This window comes from Cervus elaphus, chromosome 1 (assembly GCF_910594005.1).
Source record: "Cervus elaphus chromosome 1, mCerEla1.1, whole genome shotgun sequence".
In the NCBI taxonomy this organism is placed as follows: domain Eukaryota; kingdom Metazoa; phylum Chordata; class Mammalia; order Artiodactyla; family Cervidae; genus Cervus; species Cervus elaphus.
The window spans coordinates 70,136,513-70,160,522 of record NC_057815.1 but is presented as its reverse complement, the minus strand read 5'-3'; the positions used below and the strand labels follow the sequence as shown (position 1 = coordinate 70,160,522).

The 24,010-nt window shown below is 36.8% G+C and overlaps 1 protein-coding gene across 1 annotated transcript in view; it reads right to left on the bottom strand.

Moving 5' to 3' along the window:
- The window catches only part of ACER3 (alkaline ceramidase 3), a 152,793-nt gene that overhangs the window by 10,870 nt on the left and 117,913 nt on the right, over window positions 1–24,010 (bottom strand). The window contains exons 8-9 of the mRNA XM_043908067.1: window positions 4,883–4,984; window positions 105–209 (exon numbers count right to left, since the gene is read on the bottom strand). Coding sequence (XP_043764002.1) covers window positions 105–209; window positions 4,883–4,984 — 207 coding nt within the window. The remainder of the gene's footprint in view (window positions 1–104; window positions 210–4,882; window positions 4,985–24,010) is intronic.

The window sequence follows — 24,010 nt, the reverse complement described above, 5'->3', positions numbered from 1 at the left end:
GATCACTCTGATTGGGTCTCTGACGTTTTATATTTACACATTCTATTTGAAGAGTAAAGAAAGAAACACTCCAACAGTAGGATTAAAAAGTCTCTATTTCCTACCTGAAAAGGATGTGAAGATAAGAACCAAGGCCAGTTAAAATATGCCACCATGCATGAAACTGTGTGGTAACACCTATGACAGGTGGTAGCTTCTTTCGAAAGTTCCTGTGTGAAGGGGGGAAAAATAAGCATTCGATTATTTTTCATATGTAACAATTAATGCTGATAGTATCAAAGCATTTTGAAACATTATTCTCAAACATGGCAATTATTTCATTTCCTTTTGTCTGCTGTATTGTTTTCCAAAGTGTATTTTGAGGAATGGTATTCCTGACAGACGTTCCATGAAGAAATGACTCTGTGGTCAAAATAAATGTAGGCAACAGTACATAGTTTGTTGCCCTTTAGGAGATTTGTAATGCATATTAACAGATTAACAGCTGTAAAAAGTCCTACCATAACTAAACAGTTTATCATCAGTTTTTTCAGGTAAACTACTAGTCCATGGAACCCTTCTTTCAGGTAATATTTATTAATACCTTATGGACCAAGTGTTTCCTGCTAAGTTTCACTTCATAGTGAGTCTTTGAGGTGGTTGTTAAAAGCTGTGTCTTGCAGATTAGGAGCCTAAAATTCAGAGATTACTGAGTTGCCCAAGTACTCATCTAGTGGGACAGCTGAGTCTCAAATTCCAGACCTTGTGATTAAGTGTGTATTATATTAATATTCTTGTCTATCAGAGCAGAGAAATTCAATGTGAAACACCAAATTATTTTCCAGATATCCCCACAAGTTTTTCGAACATTTCAAGAACCTACTTTGTTTCTCAGAAACAAAGAGGACTCAGCCAGAGGATAATGACTTACTTTTGCATTGTAAAAGCTCCAGTGAGAGTTCTGATGGATACTGCTGATTCAGAACCACTCAATTAGATCTTAGTTTTCTAAGCAAGATGTATTATTTGTGTGCATTTAAAGTCAACGTTTCAAACATGTGCAAAAATGGGCAAAATAATAATGTACCCATTACCCAGCTTCAACAATTATAAATTATTTATTTTTAACAATTATAATTTATGGCTGATCTTGTATCATCTAAGATCTCATCCGCTTCTCTCCTCCCATATTATTTATTTTGAAGCAAATCCTAGATAGTATATCATTTTATCTCTAAATATTTCAGTATATCTCTAATCCCTTAATATAATCAGAAATTCAATTACTAATCATATTTGATATTCAATTACTGATCATAAAAGTCATACAGATTCTTTTAAACACAAGTCTGTTTCAATTAAGATCCAAAAAAAGTAATTACATTCCTTTGGAGTTTGGTTGATGTATCTCTTACGTCTCTTTTATTTTATTTTTTCATTTCTTGGCTGCATCAGGTGGCATGTGGAATCTTAATTCCCCAACCAGGGATAGAAGCCTATGCACCTACATTGAAAACAGAGAGTCTTAACACTGGACCACCAGGGAAGTCGCAAGTCTCTCTGTTTAAAAAAAGTCATTTACTTATGGCTGCACTGGGTCTTTGTTGCTGTGCTTGGGATTTTCCAGTTGCAGCGGGCAGGGGCTACTCTCTCGTTGTGGTGCACAGGCGTCTCACTGCAGTGGCTTCCCTCCTTGCAGAGCACAGGCTCTAGGGTGCGCAGGCGAGTGCTGGCTCAGTAGTTGTGGCGCATGGGCTTACTAACCCCATGGCACACGGGATCTTCCTGGACCAGGGACTGAATCCATGTCCCCTACATTGGCAGGTGGATTCTTAACCATCGGACCACCAGGGAAGTCTCCAGGTCTCTTTTAATCTATACGTTCCTCCTCCATTTCCCCCCCGCCCCCGCAATTTATTGACTTTAGAGACTAGGTCATTCATTCTATAGATTTCCCAGTTTGAATTTTGCAGATTGCCTCTCTGTGGTATTATTCAATATATTCATTCCTTTGCTGTCTATGACTACACAAAACCATTAAATCAGCTAATTTTGAGTTGGAAGGAAACTAGTTTAACCTACTTAACATGTTCATTTTATGAAAATTGAGGCCCAGACAGAAGGTGTCTAAGGTGACAACTAGAGCCTAGGGACCCAACATTCAAATTCCAGTGAACATTTCTTCAGTAAAGCAGATTAGGAAGATTTCAAAGACCTAGATACAGAAGCCTGGCAGGCTATAGTCCATGGGGTTGCGAAGGTCAGACAGGACTGAAGCAACTGAGCACAGTTAGTATTAATATTTGATTCACTGTACAGTACTGTGATGTGTGCACAAAAATCCCTATAGATGTTATGGAATATTTTTAAGTTCAAATTTTTAGGTAATTTAAACAAGTGTTCCCATAATTTAACTTTATTGTGCTATTAGCTGAGTTCAGTTCACTCACTCAGTCATGCCCAACTCTTTGCGACCCCATGGAATGCAGCATGTTAGGCCTCCCTGTCCATCACCAACTCCCAGAGTTTACCCAAACTCATCTCCATTAAGTCGGTGATGCCATCCAACCATCGCATCCTCTGTTGACACCTTCTCCTCCTGCCTTCAATCTTTCCCAGTATCATGGTCTTTTCAAATAAGTCAGCTATTCGCATCAGGTGGCCAAAGTATTGGAGTTTCAGCTTCAACATCAGTCCTTCCAGTGAATATTCAGGACTGATTTTCTTTAGGATGGACTGGTTGGATCTCCTTGCAGTCCAAGGGATTCTCAAGAGTCTTCTCCAACACCACAGTTCAAAAGCATCAATTCTTCTGTGCTCAGCTTTCATTATAGTCCAACTCTCACATCCATACATGACCACTGGAAAAACCATAGCCTTGACTAGACGAACCTTTCTTAGCAAAATAACGTCTCTACTTTTTAATATGCTGTCTACATTGGTCATAGCTTTTCTTCCAAGGAGCAAGCGTCTTTTAATTTCATGACTGCAATCGCCATCTGCAGTGATTTTGGAGTCCAAGAAAACAAAGTCTGTCACTACTTCCACTGTTTCCCCATCTATTTGCCACGGAGTGATGGGACTGAATGCCATGATCTTAGTTTTCTGAATACTGAGCTTTAAGCCAACTTTTTCACTCTCCTCTTTCACTTTCATCAAGAGGCTTTCTAGTTCTGCTTCACTTTCTGCAATAAGGATGGTGTGATCTGCATATCTGAGGTTATTGATATTTCTCCTGGAAATCTTGATTCCAGCTTGTGCTTCTTCCAGCCCAGTGTTTCTCATGATGTACTCTGCATATAACTTAAATAAGCAGGGTGACAATATACAGCCTTGATGCATTCCTTTTCCTATTTGGAACCAGTCTGTTGGTCCATGTCCAGTTCTAACTGTTGCTTCTTGACCTGCATACAGATTTCTCAAGAGGCAGGTCAGCTGGTCTGGTATTCCCATCTCTTTCAGAATTTTCCACAGTTTATTGTTATCAACATAGTCAAAGGCTTTGGCACAGTCAATAAAGCAGAAATAGATGTCTTTCTGGAACTCTCTTGCTTTTTCAATGATCCAGAGGATGTTAGCAACTTGATCTCTGGTTCCTCCGCCTTTTCTAAAACCACCTTGAACATCTGGAAGTTCACGGTTCACGTAATGTTGAAGCCTGGATTGGAGAATTTTGAGCATTACTTTACTAGCATGTGAGATGAGTGTAATTGTGCAGTAGTTTGAGCATTCTTTGGCATTGCCTTCTTTTGGGATTGGAATGAAAACTGACCTTTTCCAATCCTGTGGCCACTGTTGAGTTTTCCAAATTTGCTGGCATACTGACTGCAGCACTTTCACAGCATCATCTTTCAGGATTTGAAATAGTTCAATTGGAATTCCATCACCTCCACTAGCTTTGTTCGTAGTGATGCTTCCTAAGGCCCACTTGACTTCACATTCTAGGATGTCTGGCTCTGGGTGAGTGATCACACCATTGTGATTATCTGGGTTGTGAAGATCTTTTTTCTATAGTTCTTCTGTGTACTCTTGCCACCTCTTCTTAATATCTTCTGCTTCTGTTTGGTCCATACCATTTCTGTCCTTTATTGTGCCCATCTTTGCATGACATGTTCCCTTGAAATCTCTAATTTTCTTGAAGAGATATCTAGTCTTTCCCATTTTATTGTTTTCCGCTATTTCTTAGCACTGATCACTGAGGAAGGCTTTCTTGTCTCTCTATTCTTTGGAACTCTGCATTCAAATGGGTATATCTTTTCTTTTCTCCTTTGCTTTTTGCTTCTCTTCTTTTCACAGCTATTTGTAAGGCCTCCTCAGACAACCATTTTGCATTTTTGCATTTTTTTTTCTTGGGAATGGTCTTGATTCCTGTCTCCTGTACAGTGTCACGAACCTCCATCCATAGTTCAATTCTGTCTATCAGAGTTAGTGCCTTAAATCTATTTCTCACTTCCACTGTATAATGGTAAGGGGTTTGCTTTAGGTCATACCTGAATGGTCTAGTGGTTTTCCCTACTTTCTTCAATTTAAGTCTAAATTTGGCAATAAGGAGTTCATGATCTGAGCCACAGTCAGCTCCCAGTTTTGTTTTTGCTGACTGTATAGAGCTTCTCCATCTTTGGCTGCAAAGAATAGAATCAGTCTGATTTCAATGTTGACCATCTGGTGATGTCCATGTGTAGAGCTTCTCTTGTGTTGTTGGAAGAGGGTGTTTGCTATGACCAGTGCATTCTCTTGGCAAAACTCTATTAGCTTTTGCCCTGCTTCATTCTGCTATACATATATTTTTTATTGCAATGATTGGAAAAATTCACTTCAGTGCACTAATAATTCTATATGCCTATGAAATGCTCTGCTTAACAAATTCCAAAAACATTTTTCAAAGATTGAAAATATATCTTACCTCAGTGAATCACAAAAGATGTTATCTATGTTCCATAACAAAAATCCTAATAAAAATACACCCAAGGATGTGTAACCCAGCCCTCTCAGCCATGGATAAACCCTGTGTGGAGGGAAAAAAAAGAACGAAATCAAATTTTGTCAAGTCATGTCATGAGAGGGAAATGTTTTCTTAAGTATTAAAAGCAAACCTAACGATTAAATTCTTTAATACATCTGCCCATTACATTTAGCCATTAAAAGGTACTGAGGAAGAAAAGTGCCACTAAGAGTTTGCTAAATGTATCAGGAAGGTAATCTGAAAGCACCCCGTAACTTAATCAGTTCCTTGGAAGAGGTAGAGGGCTGGTGGAATAGAAAAAACACTAATGGAGTCATCAGCTCTGTGTCAGGCATTACAGTATATTAGATACACACAATGTGTATAAATAAACACACACATATGAATATAATTTTCAAATAAACACACATATATGAATACAATCTTCAAATAAACACTTCTTTAACTTTGCTGATGAGGAAACTGTTATTTTGGGTGAGTTACCCAAAATAACAGGTGTAGCTAATGTACTTTTTTTTATAGCTTTACCCTTTACCTCCAAAAACTTAGTTTATATATTTTTTAGAATGTTATATAAATGGAATAATACAGTATATTCTCTGTTATATGGCTTCTTTCAGTTGGCATAATTATTTTGAAATTCATCCATGCTGTTGTATATCAATACTCATTTCCTCTTACTGTTGAGTAGTACTCCACTATATGGATGTGCCATGGCTTATCTGTTCAAATGTTGTTAGATATTTCTGTTGTTTTCCAGGTTTTTTTTGCTCTAACAAATAAAAGAAGCTATGAACATTCATAAATACCTCTTTGTATGGGTATACGCTTTCATTTCCCTTGGGTAAAAAGATAGGAGAATAGTTAAATTGTCTGGCAGGTAAATGTTACTTTTTAAGACAGCTAAACTGTTTAATCAGTACTAAGGGGCTGTATCATTTTACATTCCCATCAGCAAGGTAAAAGAGTTTTTTGTTCTATAACCTCATCAACACTTGCTATGATATAAGTCTTTTTCATTTTAGTTGCCCTATAGGTTTATAGAGGTATCTCACTGTGGCTTTAATTTTTATTTCTCAATGATAAATGTTATTGAGCATCATTTCTTGTACTTATTTGCCATCCCTATATCTTCTTTGATAGTTTGTTTTGAATCTTTGCCCACTAAAAAAAAAATTGTTACTTATTATTAAGTTTCAAGAGATCTTTATATACTCTAAATATAAATCCTTTGTTGGATATATATTTTGCAAACATTTTCTCCAAGTCTGTGAGTTGCCTTTCACGTCTTTTTTTTAATTCTCAAAAAAATTTTTTTAATTGAAATACAGCTGATGTACAATGTTCTGTTAGTTTCTGGTATATAGCAAAGTGATTCAGTTACATACATATATTGTTTTCAATTACAGTTTATTGTAGGATATTGAATATAGTTCCCTGTGCTATACAGTAGGACTTGTAATCCATTCCGTATATAATGACTTGCATTTGCTAACGCCAAACTCTCAGTCCACTCCCCACCCTAATCTTGCTTTGGCAACCACAAGTCTGTTCTCTCCATCTGTGAGTCTGTTTCCGTTCTGTAGATAAGCCTCTCTGTTGTTCTTTTTCAAAACTGTTTTGGCCCTTCTAGATCCTTTGCGGTCCCATGTAAATTTCAGAAACTGTTTCCCAAACTTTAATTTTGGGAAAATTAAAAAATTAAATTAAAAAATTAAAAAAAAATAAATTTTTAAAAATTAATTAAAATTAATTTAAAATTTATTAAATTTTAATAATAAAATTATAAATAAATAATTTTATTTTATTATAAAATAAATTTATAAAATATATAAATAATATATAAAATAATATATATAATATTATATATTATATATAATAATAATATAATATATAAATTTATTTATTATAAAATAAAATAAATAAAATTATAAGTAAAATAATAAAATTTAAAATTAAATTAAAATTAATTTTTTAAATTAATTTAAAGAATTAAAAAAAAATTAAAAAGCCACAAACTTTTTACCAAAAAGCCTGCAGAGATTTTGTTGTGACTGCATTGAACCTATAGATCAATTTGGAGAGAACTGACATCTTAATAACATTTAAGTTTTCTAATCCATGAAAATGATACATCTATTTACTTCAGTTCAGTTCAGTTCAGTTCAGTTGCTCAGTCGTGCCCGACTTCTGCGACCCCATGAATCGCAGCATGCCAGGCCTCCCTGCCCATCACCAACTCCCGGAGTTTACTCAAACTCATGTCCATCAAGTCGGTGATGCCATCCAGCCATCTCATCCTCTGTCATCCCCTTCTCCTCCTGCCCCCAATCCGTCCCAGAATCAGGGTCTTTTCCAATGAGTCAACTCTTTGCATGAGGTGGCCAAAGTACTGGAGTTTCAGCTTCAGCATCAGTCCTTCCAATGAATACCCAGGACTGATCTCCTTTAGGATGGACTGGTTGGATCGCCTTGCAGTCCAAGGGACTCTCAAGAGTTCTCCAACACCACAGGTCAAAAGCATCAATTTTTCGGTGCTCAGCTTTCTTCATCGTCCAACTCTCACATCCATACATGGCCACTGGAAAAACCATAGCCTTGACTAGACGAACCTTTGTTAGCAAAGTAACGTCTCTGCTATTTAATATGCTATCTAGGTTGGTCATAACTTTCCTTCCAAGGAGTAAGTGTCTTTTAATTTCATGACTGCAATCACCATCTGCAGTGATTCTGGAGCCCCCAAAAATAAAGTGTGACACTGCTTCCACTGTCTCCCCATCTATTTCCCATGAAGTGATGGGACCAGATGGTATGATCTTAGTTTTCTGAATGTTGAGCTTTAAGCCAACTTTTTCACTCTCCTCTTTCACTTTCATCAAGAGGCTTTTTAGTTCCTCTTCACTTTCTGCCATAAGGTGGTGTCATCTGCATTTCTGAGGTTATTGATATTTCTCCCGGCAATCTTGATTCCAGCTTGTGCTTCATCCAGCCCAGCGTTTCTCATGATGTACTCTGCATATAAGTTAAATAAGCAGGGTGACAATATACAGCCTTGACGTATTCCTTTTCCTATTTGGAGCCAGTCTGTTGGTCTATGTCCAGTTCCAACTGTTGCTTCCTGACCTGCATACAGGTTTCTCAAGAGGCGGGTCAGGTTGTCTGGTATTCCCATCTCTTTCAGAATTTTCCACAGTTTATTGTGATCCACACAATCAAAGGCTTTGGCATGGTCAATAGAGCAGAAATAGATGTTTTTTTGGAACTCGCTTGCTTTTTCGATGATCCAGCGGATGTTGGCAATTTGATCTCTGGTTCCTCTGCCTTTTCTAAAACCACCCTGAACATCTGGAAGTTCACGGTTCACATATTGCTGAAGCCTGGCTTGGAGAATTTTGAGCATTACTTTACTAGCGTGTGAGATGAGTGCAATTGTGTGGTAGTTTGAGCATTGTTTGGCATTGCCTTTCTTTGGGATTGGAATGAAAACTGACCTTTTCCAGTCCTGTGGCCACTGCTGCGTTTTCCATATTTGCTGGCATATTGAGTGCAGCACTTTCACAGCATCATCTTTCAGGATTTGAAATAGCTCAACTGGAATTCCATCACCTCCACTAGCTTTGTTTGTAGTGATGCTTTCTAAGGCCCACCTGAGTTCACATTCCAGGATGTCTGGCTCTAGGTGAGTGATCACACCATCGTGATTATCTGGGTCATGATCTTTTTTGTACAGTCCTTCTGTGTATTCAGGTCTTCTTTAATTTAGCTCAGCAAAAACTTATTCACCACAGTTTCCAATATATATAGCTTGCATATATTTGCTAAATTTAATCTTTAAATATTTGATGTTTTTTGATGCTACTGTAAATTATGCTTTCAAAAATTTCTCTTACCAATTTCACTTACTATCCACTTGTTTGGTGCTGGTACATAAAAATATGATTTTTTAATACGGACTTGAACCTCATGACCTTGCTGAATTTCACTTATTGCTTCTAGTGATCTTGTGGTACACATCTTGTGGTATTTTCTGTATGTGATCATATCATCTGCAAACACTACATTGGATAGGACTTCCACCAATACACTGTTGAATAGAAGTGGTGACGATGTATATCCTTATTTTAGTCTTGATTTTAAAGGTAACTTTTAAAAACATTTCATGGAAATATGGTAGATGCTGTAGTTTACAGGTTAAGAAACTTCCCTTCTATTCAGTTTGTAAAGGGTTTTGTTTGGTTTGTTTTGGATCATAATAGCTGAATTTTATGGAATGCTTTATGTGAATGTATTGCTATCATCACGTAGTTTTTCTCCTTTATTTTTTAATATGGTGAATGACGAGAATAGATTTTCTCAAATATTGTTATTTTAACTGTGCTTAGTTGCTCAGTTGTGTCTGACTCTTTGCAAGCCCATGGACTGGGATCGCTTCTGTCCACGTGATTCTCCAGGCAAGAATACTGGAATGGGTTGCCATGCCCTCCTCCAGGGTTTGCAGATAAACAAATGAATTGTGTTATTAACTTTAAAATCATCAGGGACTTCCCTGGTGGTCCAGTGGTTAAGAATCTGCCTGTATGCAGGAGACATGGACTTGATTCCTGGTCCAGGAAGATTCCATATGCTGTGGAGCAACTAAGCCCACACACTGCAAGTAGAGAAAGTCCGCACACAGCAACAAAGACCCCACAAGGTCAAAAAAAATGTCATCAGAAAAACACAAATCTGGCTGCACATAGAAGGGACATTATTGCCATAGTTTGATGAAGATTCTCAGAAAAGATGAGTTTAAAAAAGTCATAGTATGCCTTCAGCTTTTCAGAGTTTATCACTTTCCCATTTGAGGGAGGCAAGAATGAGTCCCAGAAAGCACAGAGTAAAGGCATTTGGCAGAATTGCAGGATGGGCCAGGTGCTGAGATATGACAGGGAAGTGGTCGCTAGGGGTGAGATACTCTCTATTTTCTGCTTCTAAGCTTACTTACCAGGGCCAATCTTCGGCTCTCAGAAGTAATTCAAAGCAAAATTCTTCTGTGGGGTGAAATGAATGTCTCTGGTTATCCAGGTAGCAGGGCACGTAAGAGAGAGCAAGAACTTCATCAGCACATGGTCCAAGCAAGCTAAGTACAGGTAAGATTCTGGGGACAGACTACTTGTATATTATCAGGTCAAGGGTGTGTAACACAGAAGACCCTCAACGTATCTGTATCTGGAGTCACACTCCTTCACTCTAGACTGGTTGCCTGTCTAGTGGACAGCCATTCTCTGAAAAATCCCTTCCCTTTGCCTTCACTTTGGGAATTGCCTTCACCTCTTTGTGTTGGATTTTCTATGTCTTGTTTCCTATGTCTTCCTCCTTTCTGGTTTTCTCATTTTGGTCAAACACATCCTTCCACAGGTTTCTGAGCACTAGTTTATGGTATGTAAGTGTTTTTTTTTTCCTTTTTTTTGAGAACTTGAATGTATGAAAATGTATTCTGTCACCATATTTTATCAATAGTTTGGCTAGGTATTATCCTGTAACTGGCTTCCAGTTTTCCTTTGCAAGTCCAAAACCATTCTGATCCCTGATCCTTTGTATACATTGTATCTACTTTCTGACTCTCAGCTTGTAGAACTGTCCTTGTCTAGAGTTCTAAAACTGGCATGGGTCTATTTCCACCCACTGTGCTAAGCACACAGTAGGTTCTTTTAATCTATTAACTCTTATTTTTCAATTACAGGATATTTTCTTGAATTGTTTTGGCGATAATTTCCTCCCTTCCCTTTCCTCTACATAGTACCCCTTCCCTTTTTTATGCTGGTCCTGAAATCAGAACCCCTATTGAGTTCCTTCTATTTTCCATTTCTTTCCCACCATTCTGATGGCACCCAGGGACCACGGACTTGAGGAAACACTTGCTATTTGTCCACAGCAAATGGTGAGTGGGTCCAAGGGTCCTGAGGCCAAGAGGCCCCATGCTGTCCTGTTCACTCTGAACCATAACATAAGCTCAGTGTCTCTCCTGTGGTGGACGCTTGCTGGTGAATGGGTATGGGGGCTCAGGGACCATAAGACAATCACAATGTGTGTTCAGGAGAAAGAATTCCAATGTCTTAACTGTATCTTTCAAAATATTCATTTCAGCTTTTTATTATATTTTTAATATCCATTTTTGGGGGATTCTCTGAATGTTCTTTTTTATAACATTATACTCTTGATTCATAGATATACTATATTCCTAAGAATATTAATGAATTATAGTATTTGTTGTCATTTTGTTGGTTTTAAAGTTTCTTCATGTATAAGTTGTTTATAATAAGCTGATTTAAAAAAAAAAAGCTGATTTTTTTCTCCCTTATTTGTTTTGGCCTCTTTCATATTGAATGTATTCATCATACATCTGGCACTGTCTCCTCCTTCTTAAGAGTAAGTAACTAAAAAGGTGGTCCCAAGCAAGTATTCAGTTGTAGCCTTTAGATTAGTAACCTTTACTGTAGGGCTATTTTCCTGGGTCAGTTGTTAGGGAACCCTCAATACCAATAAGGCCTTTTAGGCTACTCATATACTCAATAAGAAGATTCTTTCAATATTCTGTCTAGATGTTTTTGCAGTCAGCATTCATAAAGCACAAGGTCACCCAATTTACCTGATTTCAGTATGGCATTTGTATGCTCAACTGTGTCTGGCAAAACCCAATGTAGACATACTGTTCACCCTTTCCAGAGATTAAATCTGTAGACTTCTGCAGTTTTTTCACGGCGTGAAGTTGGGTGAGGGAACCTAAGCATATAACCATTTCTTAAAGCTTTTAATCAATGCCCTTTATTTTAGACCCCTCCTCCATCTCCTTCACCAAACTGTCTGTTGCTGCTAAGGCTTGATACTTGAGAAAATTCTCTGATGTAAACTGGAGGTTCTTGGCTTAGAATTTGGCTTTCTTGGGTTAGCTACAGCAATTAGCAGGAATCCATTTACTTTCTAGCTTCTAAAATTTTATTGAGTCTTCAACTTGTGGGTTTATGCTTTATAAATAAATTCTTTTGTTAGTTTTCATAGTGTTTCAGAAAGGAGCAAAATTAGATACCTACTGATCTTCAATACAGTAGTTTTTTTCCCCCATTAATTTCTTTTATCAGTATCATTCTTCATTTCTCTTTGGGTTTATTCTATAGATCTATTTTCTAATTACTCAAATACTTAGCTCATTATTCTTCAGACTCTGTTTCTAATGTAAATATTTAATGTAAAAATGTCCCTTTAAGAACCACTTTAGCTACATCTTATTTTGGTTTATTCTCATTTTGCTTACATCCTAAGTATTTCAATATTTTTATTATGATTTTTTTTACTCATTTACAAGTGTACTTATAAGTTTCCAAATATATGTGCTATTTTGACTAAATCTGTTTTAACTAATTGTCAGAGAACGTGCTATGCATGACACCAATTCTTTATAATCTGTTGATCTTTGCTTTAATGCTAGTTTGGGTAGATTTCATAATTACTCCATGAATAAAAAGATCATGCATTTTTTACTTGTTAAGTATATAAAATGATTTTGTAACGTTACTCAAATTTTGCCTATTCCTATTTTTTGGTCTAAGCACTGGGCTAAAATATCTCATCATGGTAAAATGGTTACCTATTTCTCCTTTGTAATCCTGCCAATTTTTGTTTAAAAATTTCCATACAAGTTTAGAGTTGCCACTTTTTGGAATGTGGTAAATAGAACCTTTTAATAACAATGTTATAACACATCTGTTGTGAATAATGCCTTAAATTTCTTTGTTGTTAAAATAGCTAGTCCAGGCTTCTTTTAGTCAATATTGGTATGGTATGTATTTTTTATACCCTTTTCTTTCAAAATTACTATGTATTTATGTTTTAACCATATTTCTTATGAATAGCAGATACCCGGATTTTTCCATTTTGGAACCTTTGTCTTTTAATTGTTTAGCTCTGTCCATTTATATTTACTGGGATTATTGATATATTTTAAATTATTTCTACCCCTTCACTTTCTGCTTTGTATTTTTCCTCACTTTTCTCTGCTTTCCTTTTTCCCCTTCTCATTTTCTTTGGATTCAGTTTTTATAATCCCATTTACTCCTTCATCTTTTTGTAACTGAAATTATGAAATCAATTATTGTTTTTCAGTTCAGTTCAGTTCAGCTGCTCAGTCGTGTCCGACTCTTTGCAACCCCATGAATTGCAGCACACCAGGCCTCCCTGTCCATCACCAACTCCCGGAGTTTACTCAAACTCATGTCCATCAAGTCGGTGATGCCATCCAGCCATCTCATCCTCTGTCGTCCCCTTCTCCTCCTGCCCCCAATCCGTCCCAGAATCAAGGTCTTTTCCAATGAGTCAACTCTTCGCATGAGGTGGCCAAAGTACTGGAGTTTCAGCTTCAGCATCAGTCCTTCCAATGAATACCCAGGACTGATCTCCTTTAGGATGGACTGGTTGGATCGCCTTGCAGTCCAAGGGACTCTCAAGAGTCTTCTCCAACACCACAGTTCAAAAGCATCACTTTTTCAGCGCTCAGCTTTCTTCACAGTCCAGCTCTCACATCCATACATGGCCACTGGAAAAACCATAGCCTTGACTAGACGAACCTTTGTTAGCAAAGTTATGTCTCTGCTTTTTAATATGCTATCTAGGTTGGTCATAACTTTCCTTCCAAGGAGTAAGTGTCTTTTAATTTCATGGCTGCAATCACCATCTCCTTTTAGTAGTTACCAAAAAAGGACATGTAAAATCCAAAATTAATCACTGGCTATATCGTATCCTCAAATAAAGACCTTGGGAACTATGTAATTAAGAGTATTCTCCTGTATCTCACCTGTTATTTTAACATCATTTTAATTCCTTTTTAAAAATCTCTCAAACTAGATATCACTAAAGTCACAATATTTTGTTTAGATACTCCCACACATTTTCCACTTTTTCTTCTTCATTGTTCTTTCTTGTATCTCAACTCTTCCTTCTAATAAACATCTTTAAGAAGGTAAACTAGTAAAATTTCTTCCTTTCTATCTCAAAATGTTTTTATATTACCCTGGTTCTTGAAAGATATTTGGATATATGATTCTAACTTGATGGTTAATTTCTCTCAACTCTTTGAAGATAATAGTCTACCATGTGTATTGCTCTTGATAAGTCTACTGTAGACTACATGTTATTCTTTTATTGGTAATGTTTTCTATCTCTGGATTTTTTTAGGATCTTTGTCATTGCATTTCAGTATTTTTAGTATGCTTTTTAAAAACATGTGTCAATCAGGATTCAACTGCAGATAATATCTCTATCTAAAGCAGAAAATAAATTGTTTCAATTCCAAAAGAAACACTGAATAGATTTAGACACTCCAGAAATGACTTCTGAACACTACTACAGAATTATTTTGCCAAAGGAATTTTTTCTTTTCTTTTTCACATTTACAAACCTGGAGAATTGGAAAGCCTCTGGACCGTTTCATCCAGCATCACACCATCTTAGCTATAAATCACAGCTCAGGAAGTTGCTATCACACATTTGCTCCAGAGCTACAATGCACAGCCTAGATTCATATAAGAAAATGGATTCCTTACATATTACCACTTCTCCTCCCCGTTTAACTTGGTTCTGAATTCAAGTCTCATGTGAATACATGTGATTAGCAAAATCTAAATGTATTTGAAAACTTACCTACAAAGGAAATATGAAAAATATACATTTTAGCCTTTTAGCATCTACATTACAGGAAAGCTCACTTGATGGAGGCTGAAACAGTATTGAATGAACTAATCTATTACACCCGCTTTACCTGATAAAAACTTTCTTTCATTTATCTTGCTTGGGAATTATTGTTTTTGAAGCTGAGGAGTTATCTTTTAAGGATACTAGAAAATCCTCACCTATTATCTCTTTGAATATCTCTTCCTTCTCCATTTTTTCTATTCTCTCCCTTTGGAATTGCAGTTAGACATGTTACTTCTCTGTGATGCTTTCTGGCTTATTTCTTTAGATGTGTCTTTCCACTTAATTAGTTCACTCTTCAAAGGTCTAATTTACTTTAAACTTATCCATTGAGTTTTTTTATTTTGATAATTTTCTGGGGTTTTTTGAAATTAATTTTTATTGACATATATTTGATATACAATATTGTGTTAAGTTTCTACTGTACCGCAAAGTGAATCAGCTATATACATACATATGTCCCCTCTTTTTTGGATTTCTCCCCCATTTAGGTCATCTCAGAGCACTGCGTAGTTTCCTGAGCCATACAGTAGGTTCTCATTAGTTGTCTACATAATAGTGTATATATGTCAATAGTATTTATATGGTCAATCCCCATCTTCCAATTCATCCCACCCCATCCTTGCCCTCTTTGTGTCTATATGTTTGTTCTCTAGGTCTGTGTTGCTTTCTGTTTTGCTATAAGATCATCTATACCATTTAAATGCTGCTGTGGTAAGTTACATGTGTTTTCTTTCTGCCTCAGACACTTGAGAGCTGAAACTGAAAAAGCTAGCAAGCCAGAAATACCACTAGGCACAATAAAAAAACAGACTGCTCTCTCTCCAAAGAAACAAGAAAAAAGCAATCTAGCATGATAGAAAGCTTACACAATAATCACTATTCTATAGCCATACACCACAGAAAAAACGATAGCCTCACCCTCCATTCATCCTCAAAGCCTGAATGGGAAGCCTAGACTTCATTCCTAAGCAGGCCCAAAGAAGGTACCCCAACCTCCTGCTATACTAATATCAAGCAGTGAGAGGCTGGAACTTTCCCCACTCAGAAGTAACAAGCTCTCCATTTCCTGCAGTGTCAGTGGAGACCATGTGGGGAGCCTGAACTTCCATCTTCATGTGGTAATAACCAGATGCTCTCTCTCCTCACTGTGGTGGTATCAGAGTAGACCTACTGGGGTGTCAGAATTTCTGCCAATGGCCAGAGGTAACAAGGTCATATCAACCACCTCAGATATGCAGATGATACCTCCCTTATGGCAGAAAGCGAAGAGCAACTTAAGAGCCTCTTGATGAAGGTAAAAGAGGAAAATGAAAGAGCTGGCTTAAAACTCAACATTCAAAAGACTAAGATCATGGCATCTGGTCCCATTACTTCATGGTAAACAGATGGGGAAAAAATGGAAACTGTGGCAGATTTTATTTTCTTGGGCTCAAAAATCACTGTGGACTGTGACTGCAGACATGAAATTAAGACGCTTGTTCCTTGGAAGAAAAGCTATGACCAACCTAGATAGCATATTAAAAAGTAAAGACATCACTTTGCTAACAAAGGTCTATCTTAATTAAAGCTATCGTTTTTCCAGTAGTCATGTATGGATGTGAGAACTGGACCATAAAGAAAGCTGAACACCCAAGAATTGATGCTTTTGAACAGTGTGTTGGAGAAGACTCTATTTTGTTTTTTTTTTTAATTAATTTTTTTAATTTTGTTTTTTGATGCTGGGCTTTTTTTTTTCCCCATTTATTTTTATTAGTTGGAGGCTAATTACTTTACAATATTGTAGTGGTTTTTGCCATACATTGACATGAATCAGCCATATATTTACATGTGTTCCCCCTTCCTATCCCCCCTCCTGCCTCCCTCCCCATCTGATCCCTCTGGGTCTTCCCAGTGCACCAGCCCTGAGCACTTGTCTCATGCATCCAACCTGGGCTGGTGATCTGTTTCACCCTTGATAGTACACTTGTTTCAATGCTATTCTCTCAGAACATCCCACCCTTGCCTTCTCCCACAGAGTCCCAAAGTCTGTTCTATACATCTGTGTCTCTTTTTCTGTTTTGCATATAGGGTTATCATTACCATCTTTTAAAATTCCATATATATGCGTTAGTATATTGTATTGGTCTTTATCTTTCTGGCTTACTTCACACCTCCCAGAATATTGGAAATAAAAGCAAAAATAAACAAATGGGACCTAATTAAACTTAAAAGCTTTTGCACAACAAAGGAAACTATAAGCAAGGTGAAAAGACAGCCCTCAGAATGGGAGAAAATAATAGCAAACGAAGCAACAGACAAAGGATTAATCTCAAAAATATACAAGCAACTCCTGCAGCTCAATTCCAGAAAAATAAATGACCCAATCAAAAAATGGGCCAAAGAACTAAACAGACATTTCTCCAAAGAGGACATACAGATGGCTAACACACACATGAGAAGACTCTTGAGAGTCCCTTGGACAGCAAGGAGATCAAACCAGTCAATCCTAAAGGAAATCAACATTCATTGGAAAGACTGATGCTGAAGCTACAATACTTTGGTCACCTGATGTAAAGAGCTGACTTATTGGAAAAGATCCTTATGCTAGGAAAGACTGAGGGCAGGAGGAGAAGGGGGCAACAGAGAATGAGATGGTATGGAGGGCATCACGAATCAATGGACATGAGTTTGAGCAAACTCCGTGAAATAATGAAGGACAGGGAAGCCTGGTGTGCTGCAGTCCATGGGGTTGCAAAGAGTTGGACATGACACGGCAACTTAACAATAACAACAATTAAATTGCGTCAGTAGTCAGAAATCTGTATGCAAATATGACATTGCTAGAATGTTTACCACACATTAAAATAAGAAATAACTGCAGTCTTACAGATTCTCATAGTGAATAGAAAAAGAAGAGACACTCTCCAACTGATCCATGAGGCAATTATAGTTTACTGTAAGATACAGAATATAGTTTCCTGTGCTATAAAGTAGGACCTTGTTGTTTATCCATTTTATATATAGTAGTTTATATCTGCTAATCCCAAACTTCTAATTTATCCCTCTGGCCCCCTTATTTGGCAACCATATACTTGCTTTCTATGTTCGTGAGTCTGTTTCGTTTTGTAAATAAGTCCTTTTTTATTTATGTCCTATTTTAGACTCCATATATAAGTAATACCATATATTTGTCTTTCTCTTCGTGACTTACTTCACTCAATGTGATAATCTCTAGGTCTATACATGTTGTGGCAAATGGCATTATTTCATTTTTTATATACTTTTTTAATATTCCTGTGTATACATATATATACAGTGGAATATTATATATGTGTATATATATATCACATCTTTATCCATTCATCTGTTGAGGGACGTTCAGGTAGCTTTCATGCCTTGGCTACTGTAAACAGTGTTGCCATGAAAATCAAGGGGCATGTAGCTTTTGGAATTAAGAGTCTTCTCTAGATATATGCCCAGACGTGGGATTGCTGGATCCTAGGATAACTCAATTTTTAGTTTTTTAAGGAACCTCCATACTGTTTTCCATAGTGGGTGTACCAATTTACATTCCTACCAACAGTGTGAGAGGGTTCTCTTTTCTCCAAATCTTCTCCGGAATTTATAATTTCTAGACTTTCTAATGATGGCCATTCTGTCAGATGTGAGGTGAAATACCTCACTGTAAGTTTTGATCTGTGCTTCTCTAACAATTAGCAATATTGAGCATCTTTTCATATCTTACTGGCCACCTGGATGTCTTCTTTAGAGAAATAACTATTTAGGTCCTCTGCTCATGTTCTGAATGGGTTGTTTGTTTTTTGTTATTTAGATGTATAAGCTGCTTGTATATTTTAGAAATTAAGCCTGTTGGTTGCACTGTTTGCAAATATTTTCTCCTAGTCCACAGGTTGTATTTTCACTTTGTTTATGGTTTCCTTTGCTGTGTAAAAGCTTATAAGTTTGATTAGGTCCCATTTATTTATCTTTATTTGTATTGACCTGAAAGACTAACCTAAGAAAATATTGGCATGATTTATGTCAAAGAATGCTTTGCCTGTGTTGTTTTCTGGGTGTTTCATGGTGTCATGTCTTATAAAGCCATGTCTATAACCCATTTTGAGTTTATTTTTGGGTATGGTGTGAGAAGCATTCTAACTTCACTGATTTACATGTGGGTGTCCAGCTTTCCTAGCATCACTTGCTAAAGGGACTATCTTTTCTCCATTGTGTATGCTTGCCTCATTTCTCAAAGATTAATTGATCATAGGTGTATGGGCTTATTTCTCAGCTTTCTCTTCTGTTCTATTGATCCATAGGTCTGTTGTGGGCCAACGTCATGCTGCTTTGACTACTGTACCTTTGTAGTATTGTCTAAAGTCTAAAAGGGCTATGCCTCCAGCTCTGTTTCCTCAGAACTGCTCTAGCAATTCTGGGTCTTTTATCTTTCCACATAAATTTCAGGATTATTTGTTCTAGTTCTGTGGAAATTATCATGGGTAGTTTGATAGGAATCACATTAAATTTGTAGATTGCTTTGGGTAGTAGGGCCATTTTAACAATATTAATTCTTCCAAACTGAGAGCATGAGATGTCATTCCATTTCTTTGAATCATCTTAAGTTCTTTTTAACTACATTTTATAGTTCTCAGCATATAAAGTCTCTAACCCTCTTCATCAGGTTGATTCCTAAGTATTTGATTTTTCAATGTGCTTTTAAAAGAGACTGCTATTTTACTTTCCCTTTCTAATAATTCATTGTTAGTGTAAGGAAATGCAACAGATTTACGTATGTTAGTCTTGTAGCCTGCTACTATATCTTGTTTAATTTGTTTATCAGTTTGAGTAGATTTTGTGTGAAGTCTTTAGCTTTTCTATGTATAATATCAACCCTGAATCTTCATCAGAAAGACTGATGCTGAAGCTGAAGCTCCAATGCTTTGGCCACCTGATGCAAAGAGCCAACTCATAGGAAAAGACCCAGATGCTGGAAAAGACAGAAGGCAGGAGAAGGGGATGATAGAGGATGAGATGGTTGACTGGCATTACCAACTCAATGGACTTGAGTTTGAGCAAGCTCCGGGAGATGGTGAAGGACAGGGAAGCCTGGCAAGCTGCAGTCCATGGGGTTGCAAGGAGTCAGACATGACTGAGCAACTGAACAACAATATATAACATCAATCATCTGCATATAATTACAGTTTAACCTCTTCTGTTCCAATTTGGATACCTTTATTTCTTTTTTCCCATCTGATTGCTGTGGTGAGGACTTCCAATACTATGTTGAACAGAAGTGGTGCGAATGGGCAACCTTGTCTTGTTCCAGATTTTAACAGGAAAGCTTTCAGCTTTTCACCACTGAGTATTACACTGGTTGTACATCTGTCATAAATAACTTTTATTCTGTTCAGGTATGTTCCCGCTATACCCACTTTAGTGAGAAATTTTATCATGAATGGATGTTGAATTTTATCAAATGCTTCTTCTGCATTTATTGAGATGATTTCTGTCTTTTGATGTGGTATATCACATTGATTGATTTGCCTACTATATTGAACCATCCTTGTAACCTGGGATGACTCCAGTTTTATAATGGTATCTGATCTATTTTAGGTTCTGTTAGATTTGGTTTAATATTTTGTTCAGGATTTCTGTGTTGCTGTTCATCAGTGATGTTGGCCTATAATTTTCTTTTTTGGTAGTGTCCTTGTCTGATTTTGGTATCAGGGTGGTGGTGGCTTCAAAGACTGACTTTAGGCATCTTCTTTCTTCTTCACTCTTTTGAAAGACTTTGAGAAGGACTAGAACAAATTTGTCTTTGTATGCTTGGTCCTAGAATTCCCTAGTGAAGCCATTCAGTCCTGAATTTCTGTTTGCAAGGAGGTATATATTTGTTGTTTTACAGATTCTATTTCACTTCGAGTAGTAAGTCTGTTCAATTTATCTATTCCTTCTTGATTCAGTTTTAGTGGGTTGCATGTTTTTAGGAATTTATCCATTTCTTCTAGGTTGTTCAATTTGCTGGCATATAACATTCATAGTATTCTCCTATGTTTTTTGTATTTCTGTGGTGATATGAGATATAATTTCTCCTTTTTAACTTCTTATTTTGTTTATTTGGGAATTTCTTCTTTTCAGTGAACTGGCTAGAGGTTTGTCAATTGTGTTTATCCTTTCAAAAAAACAGCTTGTGGTTTTATAGATTTTTTCTATTGTTTTTTAATCTCCATTTTATTTATTTCCTCTCTCATCTTTACTAGGTTTTACTGATTTTTTTCTATTGTTTTTTAATCTCTCCTCTCTCATCTTTACTATTTCCTTCCTTCACTAACTTTAGGTTTCTTCTCTATCTAATTCTTTTAAATGATAGGTTAGGCTGTTTGAGATTTTTCTTTTTTCTTTTTTTTTTTTTTGAAGGCCTATATTGCTATAAACTTTTGCTGCATCCCATTTTTAATTTTGAATGGTTGTGTTTTCACTGACATTGGTCTCAAGGTATTTTTAAATTTCCTCTTCAAGTTGACCTACTGGTTTTTTTAGCAACATGTTCCTTAGTAACTTTTTTTCCCCTTGTTTCTCTTTCTATGGCTGATTTCTAGTTTCATGTCCCCGAGATCAGAAAAAATGCATGATGTAATTTCTATCCTCTTAAATTTGGTGAGACTTGTTCTGTGTCCTAGTATGTGGTCTATCCTAGATCATGTTCCATGTGCACTTGAAAAGAATGTGTATCCTGGGTTTTGTTTTTATGTAATGTCACCATATCAAGATGTATGAAAATTTAAAAAACCAATTAAGTCTAACTTCTCTATTGTGCCATTTAGGATCTCTATTGCCTTACTGAGTTTTTGTCTGAAAGATATGCCTACTGATGTCAGTGGGGTGTTAAAGTCTCCTACTGTTATTGTATTCTCATCAATCTCTCCCTTTTTGTCTGTTAGTATTCGGGTTCTTCTACAGTAGAGGCATAAAAGTATAAAATCCTCTTCCCTTTTGATCCTTTTAACATTAGTGTCCTTCCTTATCTTTCTTTCTAGCCTTTGATTTAAAGTTTATTTTGCTGATATGAGTATTGCAATTCTCACTTTCTGGTCATTTCCGAGTGCATATTTTTTTCATTCTCTCACTTTTCAATCTATGTGTGTCCTTCTCTCTAAAAAGGATCTCTTGTAGGCAACATATATATTGTAGGCTCTTGTTTCTTCATCCAATCTGCCACTTTATATATTTGGAGTCTTTAGTCCATTGACATTTAAGGTAATTATTGATATGTATGTATTTATTGCCATTTAAAACCTTGCTTCCCAGTAGATTTTGTATTTCTTCTTTATTCCTTTTTTTCCCTTTTCCTTTTGTAGTTTGATAACTTTCTTTTGTATTATGCTTGAGTTCTTTTTGTTGTTTGTGTATCAATTATGTTTTTTTATTTGTGGTTACTCTGTTTTTCAAGTATATTAATCCATTAATGTATCTACTTGCCTGAGACTGGTACTCATATGGGCTTAAAAAAAAAAAAATCCTACGTTTTCTTACTCCCCTCTCCCACATTTTATGATTTTGATGTTGTCTCTAACATCTTCATGTTTATCCTTTTGCTGTTCATTGCAGTTACCACTACTCTCACAAAGTTTTGTTTTGTTTTTAAACTTTGTACTGCCTTATTTAAGTGATTTTCCAATCGTGATTTTCTCTTTCCTATAGATTCTTGCTTCTTTTCTATGTATGTATATATTTAATTACACCATGCTGCATGGTTTGTGGGATCTTAGTTCCACAACTAGGAATTGAAGTTGGGACCGGCCCTGCAAGTGTTGAGTCCTAACCACTGGACTGCTAGGGAATTCCCTATTTCTTTTCTATTTACAGACAACCTTTCAACATTTCTTTTAGGTTAGGTTTAGTACTACTATACTCCTTTAGGTTTTGTTTGTCTGATAAATTCTTTATCCTTCTATTCTGAATGATAATCTTGGTGTGTAGAGTATCCCAAACTACAGGCTTTTCATTTTCAGAACTTTGAATATATATTGCCACTCCCTTCTGACCTGGAATGTTTCTGTAAAGAAATCAGCTGAGAGCCTTATGGGGATTCCCTTATAACTAACTCTTTGTTTTTCTCTAGCTGCCTTTAAAAACCTCATTATCTTTAATCTTCACCGTTTTAATTATAACATGTCTTGGTGTAGGTTTGTTTGGGTTCTCTTTGTCTGGGCTTCCTGTGCCTGGCTATCTGTTTCCTTCTTGAAGTTTGGGAAGTTTTCAGGCATAATTTCTTCAACTATAATTTCAACCCTCTTTCCTTTTTCTTCTTCTAGGATCCCTATAATACACAGACTGGCTCACTTTATATTATCCAAAAGGTCTCATATATTGATTTTTTTTTTTTTAGTCTTTCTGTCTGCTGTATTGATTGGGTAATTTCCATTATTCTATCTTCCAGATCATTTATTTGATCTTCTGCATTATTTAGTTTGCTCTTCACTGCCTTCAGCTTGGCTTTCATCTTCAGCAAATGAGTTTTCTAGTTTTAACTGATTCCCCTTAATAGTTTCTAGTTCCATGTTACAGTGATGTACATTTCTGTTGATAGCCTTTCTTAATTCCTTCAGTATTTTTACTACCTCCTTTTTGAACTTGGGATCTAGTAGACAGGAGAGGTCTGTTTTATTGTTCTTTCAGGGGACTTCTCTCGTTCTTTTAATTGGCAGTGTTTCCTCTGCTTCTTTTTACCTCTATTTCTCTATGAATTTAGGAGGAGCAGTTATCTACTGTGGTCTTTAAGGGCTGTTTTTATGTGGGAACATTCCTGTGGAGGGACTTCCCTGATAGCTCAGTTGGTAAAGAATCCACCCGCAATGCAGGAGACTGGTTTGATTCCTGGGTTGGGAAGATCCACTGAAGAAGGGATAGGCTACTCACTCCAGTATTCTTGGGCTTCCCTTGTGGCTCAGCTGGTAAAGAATCCACCTGCAATGCAGGATACCTGGGTTCAAACCCTGGGTTGGGAAGATCCCCTGGAGAAGGGAAAGACTACCCACTCCCATATTCTGGCTTGGAGAATTCCATGGACTGTATAGCCCATGGGGTCACAAAGAGTCAGACACAACTGAGCAACTTTCACATTCCTGTGGAGCCTGTATGAGACTAATATTTTTGGTGCAAAGTTTTTTTAGTATGGATGCCTGCCATGTCTTTCCTCAGTATGTGCTGGCTCTTATTCCTTTCTTAGGGGTTGGTGCTGTGGTGACCAGAGCCTGCACTGTATGTTGACTGGGGCCTCCTCTCTACTCTGTGGCTATCACGGCCCTGTCAGGGGCAGGATCTGCTCCCCAGTTGCTGGAGTAGAAACCCCCAGATCCAATT